The sequence below is a fragment of the Aquarana catesbeiana genome, linkage group LG06 (assembly GCF_042186555.1).
Source record: "Aquarana catesbeiana isolate 2022-GZ linkage group LG06, ASM4218655v1, whole genome shotgun sequence".
Lineage (NCBI taxonomy): Eukaryota > Metazoa > Chordata > Amphibia > Anura > Ranidae > Aquarana > Aquarana catesbeiana.
In genome coordinates, this window is record NC_133329.1 from 41361765 (window position 1) to 41379773 (window position 18009).

Below are 18009 nucleotides of genomic sequence, written 5' to 3' on the forward strand. Positions count from 1 at the left end.
TAGATGTGCAAAGTTAGTAGAGACAAATACCAACAGACTAAAGGATGGAATTAAAGCAAAATCTGGTCCAACAAAATACTGACACAATTTTTTAGATTTTTTTTTAGATTGTTTTGCATTTTTAAAAATCTTTTCTGACATGGTGTTATATCTTTCACTTGGATGTTATAAGTTGCACTAGTAAAACACAGCTGGATAAAACAAAAACGGTGTCAATCTTCACTTCAGTCTGCAAAGCAACAAAATGTGATTATTTTAAAGGGGGGGGTGATTCTTTTCTATAACCACTGTATGTAGAAACAGCCACCTTCCCTTGCTCTTTCCCAAGATGTACTATAAGATGTGAAGTATTCATAGAGCAGGGCATATGACAACTAACCTGCACTGATCATTCCAAATAGTTGGAGTTGGGGGCAAGATGTTCAGGAGCTCACAAAGGATGTTACAAGGAGAGAAAAAAACAGTAAGCGCTTGTTTAACTTACTTTAAAATGCGGCACTGGACACACTTTTTTACCAACGTGCCGCCCGCCCACAATCAAATGACAGCGGAGCGGAGCGGCTCTCATTCTGGGAGGACGTCATGATTTGGACTGACCTTAGACCTATGACAGTGTGTTTCTGGGGGTGGTGTTTCTGAGGAGTTTTAGCACTAATACCAGCTGCCAATATCAGCCTGAAATGTGTTTTTGTTAATACAAGCAGTGTAAATACCTTAACTGTTTGTTTCAAGCCTTCAGTGTATTATGTGAACACAAAAAAAGGAAGAAGTGCACCAGAGTGTCCCATATAGTCCCCATCCTGAGGAAGGACCCTTCCCTGACTCCAATACTCTGGAGGAAGGTAAGGCACACTCTGGTTCATCTAGGCCTGACAAACCCATCTCTTCATGATCAGCTGATGCCAACCACCAAGTACTGTTAAGGGGCTTTCCCAAAGAACAAACCCTAAGGCAGGGGAGGTAGGACACTAAGGGCCACACATTCACCCCCTAGGTTTCATGGTAGGCCTAAAGACCCACACAAAAAAGTGACATGACATACAGTGATGAAAAATAACATGCAAGACAATGGGGTTGATTTACTAAAGGCAAATCCACTTTGCGCTACAAGTACAGTCGAGGTGGATCTGAGGGGAAGATCTGAAATGAGGGGAAGCTCTGCTGATTTCTATCATTCAATCACGTACAAGCAAAAAAGCTGTTTTTTAAATTTTCCTTGCATGTCCCCCCCCCAGATCTACAGTGACTGCACTTCCAAGTGCATTAGCAGTGCACTTGTAGGGCAAAGTGGATTTGCCTTTAGTAAATAAACCCCAATGACTAGGCCTTGCAGCCCGGTAAAAATGTCCCTGGTCCTGGCCTAACCCATGAGGCGTAGTGCATAAAAAAGCTGTGGTATTGTGTCATAATGCTACTTCTCACAGTGGGGTCCCAAACCATAGTTATATTAAGAGCATCTCTGGATCAGCACTCCCCCTGCTCTACAGATGCTACAACTTGTAGGTCTTCCATGGTGCCGATCATACCGAGACCAAGATCAGAGGGGAAATACAACAGACTTGTATTTTGGACAGGTTTAGGAAAGCAGATATGCAATGACAACAAGCTTTTTATACGATTTTTATTTTAGGGGGTGATGGAATGCATGGATAGTTGTAGCGGAAAGGTAAACTATACTTTTTTAGTAAAGAGCCACACTCTTTTATAAATATATATTTTATAAAAGAAAGAATTTAAGTAGACCCAACCGGGGACGTGGCCTAACGAGGCATGTGAACAGACCTGTTCCACGGAGCTCCCGCTGGTGATCCTGCTGAAAATCCTTCCCTCGCCACCATAGACGCCCAAAATCGACCAGTACCGGTGCCTGCTGATCCCCTGACACCGCAGGACTCTGTGGCTGCCGACAGAACGGGCATGATGACCCGTGGGAACCGAGGAGACGCCGCAGCTGCAACCTCACAGGATTTCCAAGATGGCGCCTGGCAGTCTCAGCCTCGGAAAACACCACGAGGCCAGGACAAGAAAACAGAGCTGGGGGGTAAGTCCACTAAACCCCCTAAGACTAAAGAACAGTCAAGGGACATGCTATATTATATGCAGAAGTTAGCAGGCCCTGCAGAATCATCACAGGCCAAAGCATAGCACCCTGACAGGGATAACGCATACAGGCTGGATGACACTGAACCCCTGGAGTCTGTCCCTGATCCTATGCCCAACCTGTTTGATATGCAAACTGAGGATAGCCCCCAACCCACACTGAGTGAAATACTGCATGCTGTACATAAATGCACTGCCTCGGTGGATGATTTGAAAGAGAAGTTTGGGTGGCTGAAGGAGACGGTGTCTCTCCTCCGCCAGGACATTCAGAAAATCAGAGAGAGAACCACTGCTGTGGAGGGAAGAGTAAGTGACATTGAGGATCAGATGCCCCATATGAACCGAGATGTGAGGGTGGCTGCCCAGCAAGCACGTCAGTCCTTTGATAAAACCAATGACACTGAGAACCGCCTGAGACGTAACAATGCCCGCATTGTTGTGCTCCCAGAGAAGGTGGAGGGTAGGGACCCCACTGCATTCATTGAAGGTTGGTTGCAGGAAGAGTTTGGAAAGAAGGCTTTCTCTCCTCTATACACGGTGGAGAGGGCACACAAGAGTGCCGCCACGTCCTTTCCCGCCTGGCAACCCCCCGAGATCGATGCTAGCCAGACTCCTGAACTACAAGGATCATGAGGTTGTGCTGCGACTGGCCAGAGAAAAGGGTGCTGTGCAGTATAATGGCACCAAAATATCCTTTTATCCAGACTTTTCTGTGGAAGTGCAACGCTGAAGGTCCAAGTTTGCAGACGCCAAAAAGCGGCTACAAAGGCTACAGTTACATTATGCCATGCTGCTTCCAGCCAAGTTACGAATAACAGCCAGAGATCAGAACCACTTTTTTGAAAATGCACAGGATGCCGCAGGATGGCTGGATCAGAATGAACAAGATCGCCGGGGTCAAGATAACAGAGAAGGTTGAAGCTGCTCACATCACTTTTCTTAGGCGTGAAGGGCGCCCAACTACCATTTCAGCATTCATGAGGCCTATACTTGATACCTACTATCAGCAAGTGACATCCCACTTACTTTCTTTTCCGTATTTCAGCGTATGTGTACAGGCGGAAGGCGATTGTACACATTAGCTGCTATTTACCTGTTGCCATGGCTCAAGTTTCTGTGCCCTGTTGGCACGAGGAGGGCATATAAAGCCCAAGCCCCACAATTTTTGGAAGGTCCCTGCTGTGCCCCGTTGGCAGTAAGTGGGCCACAGGCTGAATGACACTCCTATACTTGTTACTTTGCTTGTCTTGCTGCGCAGTTGCGCATGATGTTTTACCTGTTTCCTGATGCCTCTCCAATGTACGTGTTACTTCATTGCCACCTCATATGTGCTACACTATTTGATGACTGCTCACTGGCCTGCCCTTGAGGGTATGTGGGATCACTATTTATGATTAAGAGACTCCCCCATATTTCTAAGTGGATATATGTATGTTTACCATGTCTTCTACACCTATAGTGTCATGGAATGTCCGGGGGAGTAAATGATCCATTGAAAAGGACTATGATTTCTGTGAGTTTGCGGAAGTTTTATCCGGCCATAATCGGCTTGCAGGAGACTCATCTGCAGGGAGATAGGGTTGGGTTCTTGCAGTATACATGGGCCGGGAAGGCCTATCACTCCACTTACTCCGCCTTCTCTCGCGGAGTAAGTGTACTGATACATAAAGCACTGGCATAACAGGAGCTAGATTCCCTCATTGATATATCTGGTAGATTTGTGTTTCTGTACTGTAAACTGTATACAATTACCATGATTGTGGTCTTTGTGTATATATACCCTCCTGTTTTCTCGGGAGGTGCTACAATTGCTGCTGTCTTACCTGATTAACAAACCTGATATCCCAATCCTGATTATGGGTGACTAACTGCTAAATCCCAGACTAGATAGACACCCCACCAGTGTCTCCCGCCAGAGGTGGCCAGGGAACTGCTCTTAGTCGCCTGTTGGCAGAGGTGGGATGGACTGACCTGTGGCACATTCGCAATCCAGACAGTAAACAATTCTCATGCTTTTCCAAGACCCATGGTTCACTGTCCCGTATTGACTTATGTGTGGGTACGCCCAACATGGTCGGCTACACCTCTAAGGTAGAATACTTCCCACGGGGAGTATCGGACCATTCTGCACTGGCTCTATGGCTGACCACCCAACCGCCAAGTTCATTACTCAGGGCCCCATGGAAGTTAAACGCCTTTTGGCTTAAGTGGTTTACTTCACAGGAACGAATAGCTGCTCAGATTCAGGTCTTTTTCAGGTCACACCAACAGTACACTGACAGCCTACTCAAATGGGAAACCTTTAAAGCACATTTAAGGGGTATATTTATACAGGAGATACAAATTGTTAAATGGAACTCCTCAGTTATGCTGGAGCAGGCAGGGGACCTGGTGAGACAGCTGGAACTGACATGCGACTAACCCTACTGATTCTGCAAGGGAGGTATGGATGTCGGCTCAAGACTCTTTGGACCGCCTGAGATCCTCCACTGCAGAACGTAAAAGTTTCTTTACAAAACTGGCATTTTAAGAGGAGGGGGAAAAGACGAGCCGCCTGCTTGCCAAAATAGCACGATCTCAACAACAGTCACCAGCCATTGGCGCCATTCGGACCTCAAATGGCAAGGTGGTTAATTCCCCAGAGGTCATTATTTACAAGCTGGCGTTCTTCTATGAAGACCTTTACAGGTCAAGGGAAGCTTACTCGGACGAGAACCTGGATACTTATGTGTCCAATATAGATCTGATCGCTGTCTGCTGAGGCTAAAAAAACAACTAGATGCCCCGATTACATTAGAGGAGCTTCAGCTAGCGGCCGGCTCTTTTCCAACCTGTATAAGGCGCCTGGAGAGGATGGTCTCCCTATGGAGGAGGTGTACACTCAATTTGGTGAACAAATACTGGCAGAACTGTTATTATCTGTCTTATCCCTAGACGCCAATAAGGCGTTTGACAGTATTAGCTGGAGGTACCTGTGGGCAGTATTAGGTAAATTTGGATTCGGGGACCAGTTTATTGCATGGGTTAAGTTGCTCTATGCTTCCCCACAGGCGACAATAAGAATGGTGGACAGAACGTCACCTGCTTTTGCTCTGGGCAGGGGTGCCCGCTGTCTTCCCTGCTCTTTGCAATTGTTATTGAACCACTGGCGGCCATGGTAAGGGCCAACTCCTGGATCCGTGGGTTCCAGTATGGAGTCCTGCATGAAAATATTATGTTATATGCGGATGACATGTTACTCTTTCTGGGGGACCCCAGCCACTCACTGCCAGGGGTAATGTCCATAATCACGCAGTTTGGACACTATTTTGGTTTGACCATAAACTGGTCTAAGTCAGCCCTGATGCTGCTAGACGAGGACCGGGAGGTGGAACTCCCAGACTCTTGTCCCATCCCCGTGGTTACTAGCTTTGAATATTTGGGGGTACAAATCTCACCCAGACTCAGAATATAGCTCCCTAAATATAAACCCCCCCCCACTATTTCGGTTTTGAGATAAAATTAATACATGGAACAACCTTAAAATGTCACTGGCAGGCAAGGCCAACCTAATCAAAATGATTCTAATGCTACTATACTTTCTACACAATTCGCCAGTAGTAATACAAATTTTCAGAGTAGTAAACACCCTCTTTCAGCGCCTGCTGTGGAATACCAAGCCCCCTAGGATCAGGCTGGAGCAACTACAATCTAAGGACGGCGGAGGGTTGGCAGTTCCCAACCCTTGGCTGTACTATATAGCGGCCAGCTGCAGCATCTGGTCGGCTCTATGTCCCAAGATCCGGTGGGCTCAACGGCACAATTGATGCTGTTTGCCTCTGAAGCTGAGACCATCCCGATGGGATTGGAGGCACAAGAATTTATGAAATCAAATAAACAGACCCCAACGCTCTCGCTAATACAAAAAATATTGAAGGGCAGGCAGCAATCAGATATCGCAATATGTGGAGCTGGCCAAGTTGCAGCAGGGGCCCAGGTGGCATGCTCATGGTGTAGCTATGCTATCCCACATATTTGAAAACGGTAAACTGCTATCCTTCCCGCAACTGCAGGTTAAATTCAATCAACCCGCTACTATGTGGTACTCAGATCTTCAGCTCCAGCATGCTGTCGCTGCACAGGGGGATGCAGGAGAGTGGACACTGTCACCCACCCCGGTATTCCATGTGCTACAATCTAGCAGTACAACAAAAGGGGATTATATCCCAATGCTACTCGCAAGACACCTGCAGGCATACCCATGTAGGGCAGTGTCAGCGTGGGAGAAAGACCTAGGCCAACTTACGGGAGATCAATGGGAAGAAGCCCTACAATCCATAACCACATGCTCTCTGAATGTGGCACAAAAAGTCTCCCAACTGTACATAATACTGAGGGTACACTACACTCAGGCAAAACTACATAAGATGGGCAGTTTGGCGGACCTTCTGTGCTGTTGCTGTCGGCAGCACGACGGGGATCTCATCCATCTCCTGTGGCGCTGCCCAAAGCTCCACTGGTACTGGAACGAGGTGGTTGGTACGCTCAATAGGGTGTTCCAAACGAAGGTGCCTATAGATCTTATATGCTGTATACTGGGGGTTCTGGAGGATGTGATCCCTGAGGAATTGATCCGGGTTGCATTCTCTAGGGCACTGTTCCAGGCCAGGAAACTTATCTTAATGGGCTGGAAGTCCGCCTCGCCACCCACTAGCAGCTCCTAGATAACTCACATGGGAAATACCCTTTTTATGGAAGAATACATCTACCAACACAGGGGATGTCCGGGCAGGTTCGAACGCATATGGTTATGCTGGCTAGATACACCTGGTCTAAGCCCCAGAGAACTGGTAATGTCTCCACTTTTGCAATGTCCCTAAAGGGGAAGATACTCCTCATATGAACCATGTATGATGCAGGCTGTGTTGGTGGAGGAATGGAATGGTGGACGGAGAGTGCTAGGGATACTTTGATGTGTAGCAGTGGTAAGGATAAAATGCCTGTGTATAAGTTATTGACTGAAAAATTCTTTATAAACATGTACATTTTTGACAAGTTCAATAAAAACCTTTGATTAAAAAAAGTAGACCCAACCAAAGCCCGTTACATTAGTAAACCTTAGGCATCCCCCCACTTACATCAGGGTCTCTCATCAAAGTCCACCTTAGGATTCTCTTACAGTAGATCAGTGTCTCCCCTCCTACATCAGAGTTCACCTTAGGATCCTCCAGTTACATCAGAGTGCCCTTCAGGAACCTCCTCTTACATCAGGGTCTACATCAGTATCTTCCTTACATCAAGGTTCCCATCAAAGTCCACTTTAGGATTCTTCTCATACATCAAAGACCCCATCAGCAGAAACCAACTGATCTGGATCCTCAGTCTGTGCAAATCAGCTACAGGCTGCATAAAATCCCATAGCAGGCTGGATGTGGCCTGCAGGCCAAAGTTTGGAGAAACTTGTCTCCTGCAGGTGGGCAGAACTATCGTGAAAAACAGACCTTGAGGACAAGCAGGAAAGAAAAGCTCCCTGTGGTTATAGGAGGAAGTCCTCTTGAATTTTAGGGCCTCATTTTCAATTTGGTCAACGGTTCTCCATGAACAGTCCTTAAAAGTGGTTGTAAAGGCTCAAGGTTTTCTTTTATCTTCATGCATGAAGGTAAAAAAGCTGTGAGCAGCAGCTCCAGCTTTTCCTAAAACTTACTTGAGCCCCATTTTGATCCAGTAATGTGCACTAAAGCCTCACTCTCTCTCTCCTAACCAATGGGGAGAAAGCAGGGGCCAGAGGCGCGTGTGTGAATTAATGCACTGAGCAGCAGCTTGAGAGCCCCCATATCAAGCCGCTTTGTATGGGGGCACTAGGCAGACATGGAGGGGCCAAGAGCCCCAGCGGGGTACTTGGGGAAAATCAGGGCTCCTCTGTGCAAAACGACTGCACAGAGCACGCAAGTATAGGTTTGTCATTTTTAAAAACTGAACTTTTAATGTCACGTCAATGGTGACTTTTTACCTGACCGTGAGCCAGTTGGCTGCTGGTTTTCCAGCATTCTCGCCTGACAAAAAGCAAACAGCCATCTTGTGTCGGACATCCAGCAGAATGGCTGATGGATCACTTCCTGTTTGCAACTGCATCCAAGGAGATGCCGTGATTTGAGCAGTTTTGAGAGGCTATATAAACTAGTTTGATGTCTGACACTAGAGGACCCCTGATAACGTCCTATTGGAGAAAATGCTTCGGTGAGCAGACACTAGTGCTGACGTCAGGCCACTGTCCGATAACGGGTCAGCAGTGGCAACCATTGTCATGTTTTTGTGATTCATTTTGACTTTTAACCTACAATTCCAATAAATACTACACTATGGAGACTTCACCTGGCTCCCAGGTGAGCTTTATTTACTACAGCTAAATCTGGATGGTGCGAGTTGCTGGACAGCCTTCCCCACAACAGATGGAGGATCTACACTGAGTGCGTGTTTGTTGCTCTAACGGCAGCCAGCTTTTCCTGTGAGTGTCCATTTCACAGGGGTGTGGTAGACTACTGTGGAGCACCTCTTAATTTTTCAAGTCAACACCAACTTTTTGTGCACATTTTTACACTGAACTATTTTGTTTTCACCTATAAGTTTATATTGTTGATCCCATCATGGGACTGTGCATTTAAATCTAGATTTTCACTACATTTTATTGTTGATTTCCATCCACAAAATTGGACTTAGTTTTTCCACTTTTTGTACTTTATGTGCTGTCCATTTATAAAACAGTATTCTCATTTCATCGCAGCCCTTCTGCTCCACGGGAGGTTTCTGTCCTCCCCGAGTTTACCTTAGGACACCTGCGTTACTTTTGGCACCACACACTTTTCCTTAAGATGTAGAGCGGCAAGGATGTGAAATTCCCTTCCACAGGCGGTGGTCTTAGCGGGGAGCATCGGTAGTTTCAAAAAGCGATTAGATAAGCACCTGAACGACCGCAACATAGAGGGATATACAATGTAATACTGACATATAATCACACAATTAGGTTGGGCTTGTTTCCATTCAACCTCACCTACTATGTAACTAATTTATAAGTTTGGTATATTACTTATCTGTGTCAGCAGCCACCCCACCACAGCGCAGAGATGCATCTTTATTTCAGGTAAGTACCATCAAGGTTTGTCATTTTTAAAAACTGAACCTTTAATGTTGAATTTTTATCTGATAGTGAGCCAGTTGGCTAATTTTCCAGCACTCGCCCAACAAAAGGCCATCTTGTGCAATACCAGCTGACACACATGGGCCAAATGTCGGCCAATGTCAGCTAGCATTCGGCCCAAGTGTACGGGGCTTAAGAGTATTTAGCATCCAGCACTTGAGGGAGTGTCCACTCCATTCCCTTTTATTATCTGGTTTCCTCCACAGCCCCCCAAGTCGCTGAAGGGCACAGTAGTGCCCTGAAATCAAATAATCCAAACTGAAAAAAGCAAATGAAATACTTCCAAAGCCGTTTCTTCTCTTAAACAGTGTGGAATATGTTTTTACAATGATAAAGAAAATATCCATCACATGCTATTCAAACTATACATATGTAAAGTCTTAAAATAATTAAAAGTTCTCCCAGCTATAGACAAGCAAATCCTCAAATACAATTTAACCAACACTACTTCTCAATGCAGTTCTCAAAGAGATATGCATTATCTGTTACTAGGGGGCACTGCAGAGGAATGGCTCTAGTTTAGTTTGCTTGTGGGCTCCATCTTGTACCTCCCTACAGTTTGGTGACTGCTAGGTTACAGTAGATAATGAAGGCCTGAGAGGACAGAAAACTGACAGGCGAGAGGGTAAATCTGGCTGACAAATTTAGTTTCTTCATAACCTTCAAAAGGATTCCTATTAATGTTTTCCACCATAACAGCATAATGTTTAGTCAAGTGATTATTTTCCTCCTCAGTGAAACGGCGAGACCGACATCTATAGTTCAGAAATATTTCTACAGTGCAATTCGCAAATATTGTAAGAAATATTCTTTTCCAAATGGTACAAGGATGACAGACATCCTGGCATGTTTATGTCAGAGGTGACCTACAGACAATACTTTATGGAATGAAATGATGAGATTTCAAGTAAGGAAGTGTTACAAACCACAACCTCCCAAAAATGCATCATACCTTAATTTATAGAGAAAATTACACTAATTAACATTCATCAAGCTCTTCATAGAATTGATGCTTCTGGATCAGCATTTTCAGTAACTGAAAATGCTTATTGGTAGGAAGTTTTTGAATGAGGGAAAGGGAGGTGGTTACCTGTTCTCATTTATAGGTGAAATGCTATTGACATATAAACTTTTTTTTTTGGGGGGGGGGGGTATGGGGGAATAAAACACCACTACCTAAACCCTTACCTGGCTTCTGCCACCGCTCCAGCATGGTTATGCTATGTGAATAACATACAAAGAAGGTGCTATCCCAATTTGACAGTAGAAATAAAAAGAGATCAGCTACTTTTGGATTTAAACAATTTATTTAAGAAACTAAAATTAAAAAAAAGATGCACAAGAACATGAACAGCAAAATTAACTGACTAAACATCACCACTGGGATTTTTTATTTAAAAAAAAAAAAAAAAAGCTGAAAATTACAGAACAGTTGCAGAGTGTTGCAACTCATAACATTACTCATGAACGATACGTAGGGGTTCAGCATTGCGCCCAGATTCGTGCAGGAATGGAGACAGATACGGGTACAGCTTCTCTGTGAAGGTGGCATTGAAGGTGTAGATGGCGGTCATGTTATCGGCATTGTAGAAAGAGATCTGGCCTGCTTCATAATCCACGTACACTCCGATTCTCTTCGGTTTGACATCAAGGAGCAGATTCTTGGATGGGGACTCCAGGGCCTTGTACGAGTTGCCGTTTCTCAGCCAGATGGCCCAGTAGCCGTTCTTGGGATTCAGCTTGATCTTACCCTTGCGGTTGCTGGATTCACTGGCCATACCAACATCCCAAGCGGTCTTGTCTCCCACATCCACCTCCCAGTAATGGCGGCCTGACGCAAAGCCCGAAGACCCAAGAACAAGAATACACTGGCTGAAACGCTTCGGATTGTCAGGAAGGGGGAGCTTGGTGTCCCCATATTTAACACTGGTCAGCCCGTCAGCCAAGACCAGATTGGGGTGGGCCGTGCCTGGATCCAGCAGCATTGGAGTCAGATCTGCACAAGGAAAAAAAGTGGTGTTCAAAAAAAATAAGCAGATAGTATAGTGCAGGGATATGCAATTAGCGGACCTCCAGCTGTTGCAGAACTACAAGTCCCATGAGGCATAGCAAGTGTCTGACAGCCACAAGCATGACACCCAGAGGTAGAGGTGTGATGGGACTTGTAGTTTTGCAACAGCTGGAGGTCCGCTAATTGCATATCCCTGGTATAGTGCATTGAAATTTTCCACATTGTCATGTTAAAACCAAAGACTTGGGTATATTTTATGTGAAAGACCAACACAAAGTGGCACATAATTATGAAGTGGAAGGAAAATGATAAAATGTTTCCCCAAATATGTGAAAAGTGTTGTGTGGCGTGTGTGTTTGTATTCAGCCCCCTTTACTCGGATATCCCAAACTAAAATCTAGTGGAACCAATTGCCTCCAGAAGTCACCTATTTAGTAAATAGAGTATCATACAGCTGTTCTGTGAAGCCCTCAGGTTTGTTAGAGAACCTTAGTGAATAAACATCATGAAGGCCATGGAACACACCAGACAAGTCAGGGATAAAGTTGAAGTTTAAAAACAGGGTCAGGTTACAATGGGGTCCGTCTGTCAGTTTTTTTAGGCAGATCCGATTGAACCATCCATTGCCCTCTATGAAGCAGTGGATATCAGACATGTGTGTCAACTTCTGCCAACATCTGATCCGCTAAAAACTGACTGATGGGGGACCTGTTTCTCATCTGGCGGATTGGATGGAATGACAGTTCGATGTAAACTGACAGGCGGTCCCTTTACATCTGACCCCACACACACAGGAGTGTGAGCTGTCTGTCCGCTCTGCATAGGTGGAAGCAGCATGGACCTGTCATCCGCCTGCTCAAACAGATCCCCAGCTGAGAAGGCAGATCAGCTGGCTGAGTCCACCTGTGTGAAAGGGGACTTAAAAAATGGATGCAAACCCAATGTCATCCTTTCTAAACTACTGCCATAGGGGTTATCTATAAGGATATACATGCCTCCTGCATGTATCTTTACCTGTCAAATGTCTCCCCTCTGTCTGTTATGAGACCCGAAAAACTGCAGATTCTGTGGGCGGGTCTGTTGTCTGGAGCTCGGTAGGTGGGGTCATGTCAGACTACCCACCCACCTCTACACTCCTTGTCAATATGCATTTTCTCCTGTGTATTTCTTACACTGAACTTCTGCTATGATCTCTAACATCCAGTGAAAAGACAGGAAAGTAACCACATGACTTCAGCATGCCAAATCATGGTGAGGTGTGGAACAGCCAATCCTTGCAGAGCTGCTGAAGAAAGGAGTGGGGGCTGGGAATTAAATAATGCATGTCTTAGGCTGTCACTCACAGCAAGGGGGGGTATTTGACAAAGTTTTTCTCTGTTTGTCACGTTTTATCTCACTGAACAATAAAAAAGAGGATTGCTCAGAGCTTAACTGTGTGGCAAGACTGGGCTCAAATGATAGGAAATCTTATACTCTACGTTATGAAATTAAAAAAAAAAAAAATTCGGGTTTACATCCACTTTAATAAAGTTTATAGAGAACATAAGTGATATTCAAAGAGCCTATATGAGCAGAGCAAGTATCAGGAATGGACTCGTTCATCTACAAGACTGTAGATTTCTGTGGTCGTTACAGTATAAGGCCCCCCATCTTTATCCCCCCCAACATTGACCAGAGGGTCACAAATAATGCCACTATATGCAGAGTTGCCCCAACTATTGACTGTCATTAAGCAGAGGGCCACAAATAATGTATGGGGGCCCAAAAATAGAGGGTAGCAATCAGTATTATGTATAGGGGCCCGAACATTACACAGAGGGCTGCAAATAGTGTTCATTATAGGGGGCCCTCCCAACTGTATCCACCTCGGCGTAACCAGAGGGCTAGGTTTATGATATAATCTTGCCAAAGAACACTGCAGACACTAGAGGAAATTATGCCCAAAAACTAAAGAAATGTCACAGGATGGATTGGAAACATGCTGCAGAAGACAGTGAGAAGGGATGGTTACATGAGCCTAGTAAAGCTCACCATGACCCTTTTACAAGTCAATACTCCCACTACAGTCTCAGGGGTTCCCATACCAAAAAAAAGGTACCGAAGAGCTGCATGTGGGCCTGGGACTGCAGCCTGGGCTCCAAGGACAAATAGTATGCATTCAAGAAGTGAACCCAAAAAACAAAACAGAACACATTGACTGTACATCATATTGGACGTACAAGCTTGTACTTACATGGAGCAATGAAGGATTTCATCTGCTTCCACATTGCGTACTGAATAGGGCCCTTGAAGGTGCCCTGGCAAAGGTCCTTGGATAGAAGGGTATTCCCACCAGATGTAACTTCTCTCTGCTGCTCCTGGCATCTGGTTAAATAGGAAAGAAACTTAAGTATAAAAAAGCACCCACAAAAATTTGTTTTATCCGATGAAGATTTATGCAAATATAAAATGAAACTTACTTCTCAATGAATGACTTGATGTCCTGCAAAATTAAAAAAAAAAAAAAAAAAGTTATTTACCACTCATTGCAACCACAATGGAATAAAACACAATAGTAACACCTTCTCGCCTGCCCCAGCATTCCCACTTAAACAATTTGGAACACCAGGGGGTGGGAAGGATAGGCGATCATGTGACCACTGTCAGTCCTGCTAGCTACAGATCTTTAGCAAACAGAGAGCAGTCTGACAGCTCAGTCTTTATGCTGGCAGCTCACAATAAGCGCACTCAGCACAAGGCTCGGCCGCCCCGTGATGCACATGTGTGGTGTGGGGTCATTAAAACCCCACCCTTTTGCTACTGCACAAGAGTTGGGCAGTTGTAAAGGGGCTAAAGCAGGGAAGATCCACTTACAGTCAGGAAAGAAATGGAGTCTGTGTCGTCCATTCTCTCCTTGGCCACACCGATGGTCTGCTGGATGTTGTCTCTATTCTCCTGCATCTTCACCAGGTTGGTCTCCATATCTTTCAGGAGACTCTCACCCTGTTCCTGGAGCTGCTCCAGCAATTTTTCCTCTCGTTCCTTGAGGAACTTGTGCAGCTTCTCGAACTCAGACTCAATGTGGTCCTGGAACCCATTCAGGTTGGTCTGCAGAGGAAGGAAGTAGGGTGAGATACTATTTTTAAAAAAAATATGTTTGCAGGGACCTGCATCAATCACACCATCTAATGCATGGACCAGGAGTTGGCTTACTTTATGCTGTTCAATCTTCTCATTCTGCTGGTTGGTCAGCTGTTCAGTCACCTTCAGGGCTTCTTCTAGGGGAGACACTATAGAGGACAGCTCAGCCTGGAGGGGAAACAAGGCTATCATGGTAAATAAAATACTCAACTTCAATCTCAGGATCAGCAGTAATATTACAGATCACTTACTCTGTAGACGCCCACTGCGTCCAGGATGGGAAGGAAGTTATGACTTGCATGTTTCAGGGAGTCACGGCAGATGACACAGCTTAGGGTTCCATCATCCTTACAATACAGCTTCAGCCTCTCGTCATGCTCTGGGCAGTTCTCAAGGGGACGGGCCTTTTCCTTCCCCACAGGTTTGGAAGGAGTCACGGTGGCAGCAGAACCGACAGTCTTCTTCACCAGGTTGGCCAGGGCTCGGTTGGTAGTGTATCTCTTGTCAGTTATGACTTCCTTACAGTCGGGGCAGGTGAAGGAATCCCGACCCTCCCAGGACTTGTCGATGCAGTTGCGGCAGAAGTTGTGGCCACATTCCACCATGACGGGATCCTTGAAGAGCTCATTGCACAGCAGACAGGTCAACTCCTCAGCAAAATCTCCAGAGGCCACGCCAGAACCACCCTCGGGGGCATCATTGACCTCCACCTTGGCTTTCTAGAACGAAGAAAAAAAAAAAAAAAAGTCTAAGGGAAGGCAATTTACTGCAGTTAGGAAAGAAATGGGGTATTAATGATAAACGTCCATGTGCAATAGTATAGGTCAGTCAAAATAAAAAGGTCTATTAAAAAAACAGCTTGATGTCCCAAGAAACGATCTTCCTGCTAAAAGGAATTTAGGAGAAACACTGGTTAAGGTACACTTCCTAAAAACACACAAAGTACTTTTATAGACTTTAAATCATCAACAAAAAGACTGGGGAACTTCTTATCAGACCCATAAACTCAACAAGGTAGATTAAAACAGATTTCAAAGCGCAACTGATTTCCCAAACCAAAAAAAATATAAAGAACCATTGCAAAGAGCAACCAATTTTATGGGGAGGATCTAAATAAGTGTCTGTTCCAATATGTGATAAAAAAAAAAAACACCACAAAAACTGGTGAAATGCAATCTTAGAAAAACAATGTCGGGATGAACAGTTTTTGTGTTTAGTAGTTTCTCTCAGAAAACAATGGAGCCAAAAAAGAAAAAAAAAAAAAAAGTAGCTGGCTTATGAAATGCTGTGATACAGAGAGTTTTGACCAAAAAAAACCCCAAATCCTCACATTACTGTTTCATCTGAGGTGACCAATACGTATTTGGAATCTTGTTGCTTCATTCAATTATAAAATATAGAGCAAGATAAAAAGTAGTTTGGCTTAATTTAGTTTTGCTTATATAGCTTTAGGCTGCCATAGACATAAGATCAAGACATGCAACATCTATGGCTAGCTCAATCTTTATTCTGTACTGGTCAACCAAAGGAGCCAAATCGATGAAAGTAAAATCTCTATGGCAAAACACAGTAGTGTCACAGAAAATATGGCAAAATCTGCTCGGTCTCAAATTCAATCACCAGGTCATTCCAGCAATAAAAAAAAAGCCACAGATCACATTGAATGGAAAAAAAAAAAAAAATGCATTAATTTGTCTGCATCGGAGCCTGCAGGACACTGCATTGCAGATGCAATGCACAGGCCCAGACAAATTCTTCCTCCCAGCCCCAGGTGCATAGAGAGGAATGGACCTACTATTTATGTATCCAGAGAAACAGAACAATGGTCTGAGCGCAGGGACTTCACTGCACATATGATGCATTGAGATTTACAAGTCCCTCTGCCACTGCGGCAGATGTAACTTGTAATCTTCTGTTCAGAGCCAAGTGCATTTTTGCAAAAGGTTTACTTAAATTTATCTTACACTGAACTTCTCCATTCTACCAGCGGTTTTGAGCAAATTAGAGAAAGAAAAGTGCCACCGTTCAGCGATTACACACAGAACACTGCAGCCGCTGTAACATTTGCAGAGTGACGCACCTCAGAGTTCCTTATTCACAGGAGCAGGGAAAAATAAATAATGTGTACCCACTGCTCAAGCTTTGTCTTGGTAAAATTCTGAACACCTGGTAAAGTGCTCGTTCACAATAATGGCTAAAGGGTGGTAAAATTCCACGGCCAAGTTGTGTACTTACCTCTCCTAACTGCTCCCCCTTTAGCTGCAGAGGACATACATATGCCGCAGCTGCAGTTATCTGCTTGGCACTCATAATAACTACGCCTTGCTAAGTGCTACTCATTCAACTGAATAGGGCTGCTCTGCAAGGACCCTCAATTGCGTGCAATGTATGTAGTTGCGTTGTGCCAATGTGGGGTTCAAGCAGATGGTCAGGAGAGGACAGTACCACCTCACTGCCACATGCTCTCTGAAGAGCGATCCCCATTTAAAGATTAAAGCAAATGTCAATGATTCCAAAAGGGCGTGTATGCATCTTCCCAGTATTTGCTTTATTACACTCCAAAACTTTCTTTGAGTGCTACAAGTTTAATATCTGAGGTGGTCAACCCACCAGAAATTTCACAAATTATAGAAATATACAGACTGATATTGGTCTGTAAATGCTTTGGAGCACAAAAAGGTCCACACAGAGCAACTTGCTTTGCATGTGTGAGCATTAAGAGGTGTCCTTATCACCCCAACTCAGCAAGGCTTTGAAAATATAATCTATAATTTATGTGGCTGGTTCTCTGTTTGCAGTGCAACACTCAGCAATGTCAACTTGTTCCAGCGCTGCAATGCATGATCACAACAAAACACAATCACAGCTGAAAATGAACAACTGATTACAGGTAGATAGAGAGTTGTTTAAATGATTTTTACAAAGGGCAAGTCTTCACATATTCCTAAAATAAAAAGCAGACCTGGTGCTGCTGCCAGAGTGTAAGTATGCAACTGCACCATTGAGATGACCTGTAATAAATGCTTTATAAAAGGATGGGAGAAAAAAAAAAAAAAAAAAAAAAAAAAAAACCAACACAAATAGCTTGTAGACATAAAAAAACCCCACACATTACTACAAAACCTCCCTTTAGGGCCCTTTTACACAGGCAGACCGATCGGGTCCACCTGTCGTTTTAGGCAGACCCGATCGAACCATCCATTGCCGTTTATGGAGCAGCGGATGTAAACGAACATGTGTCTGTTGACAACTGCCGACATCCAATCTGATAAAAACAGACAGGGGAGAATAGATGACAGATGTAAAAAACGGGCAGGTGGTCTGTTTATATCCAGCAGCTCATAGAAGAAAGCGGGCTGTGTCTGTATCAGCAGAGCGGACATGAACCTGTATCAGCTGAGCGGAGATCAGCAGAGAGATCCCCTGCTGAGCAGGCGGATCTGTTGGCCAAGTCTGCCAGTGTTAAAGAGCCCTTAGTGGAAAATGTAATATCCAAAAGCATTTAGTTCAAAATATACATTTTGCTTCAGTGTGCAAAAACACTCTGGAAACTTGCCAGATAAAAGAGTCTTTGTATTGCAGTAGTTATTTGTCATTGGCAGTC

The 18009-nt window shown here is 44.5% G+C and overlaps 1 protein-coding gene across 1 annotated transcript in view; it reads right to left on the bottom strand.

Annotated features, from left to right (window-relative positions):
• The window catches only part of LOC141147949 (uncharacterized), a 118380-nt gene that overhangs the window by 87317 nt on the left and 13054 nt on the right, over window positions 1–18009 (bottom strand). Inside the window, exons 4-11 of the mRNA XM_073635108.1 lie at window positions 14657–15124; window positions 14478–14573; window positions 14139–14372; window positions 13745–13767; window positions 13519–13649; window positions 10735–11270; window positions 8090–8205; window positions 7375–7546 (exon numbers count right to left, since the gene is read on the bottom strand). Coding sequence (XP_073491209.1) covers window positions 7375–7546; window positions 8090–8205; window positions 10735–11270; window positions 13519–13649; window positions 13745–13767; window positions 14139–14372; window positions 14478–14573; window positions 14657–15124 — 1776 coding nt within the window. The remainder of the gene's footprint in view (window positions 1–7374; window positions 7547–8089; window positions 8206–10734; window positions 11271–13518; window positions 13650–13744; window positions 13768–14138; window positions 14373–14477; window positions 14574–14656; window positions 15125–18009) is intronic.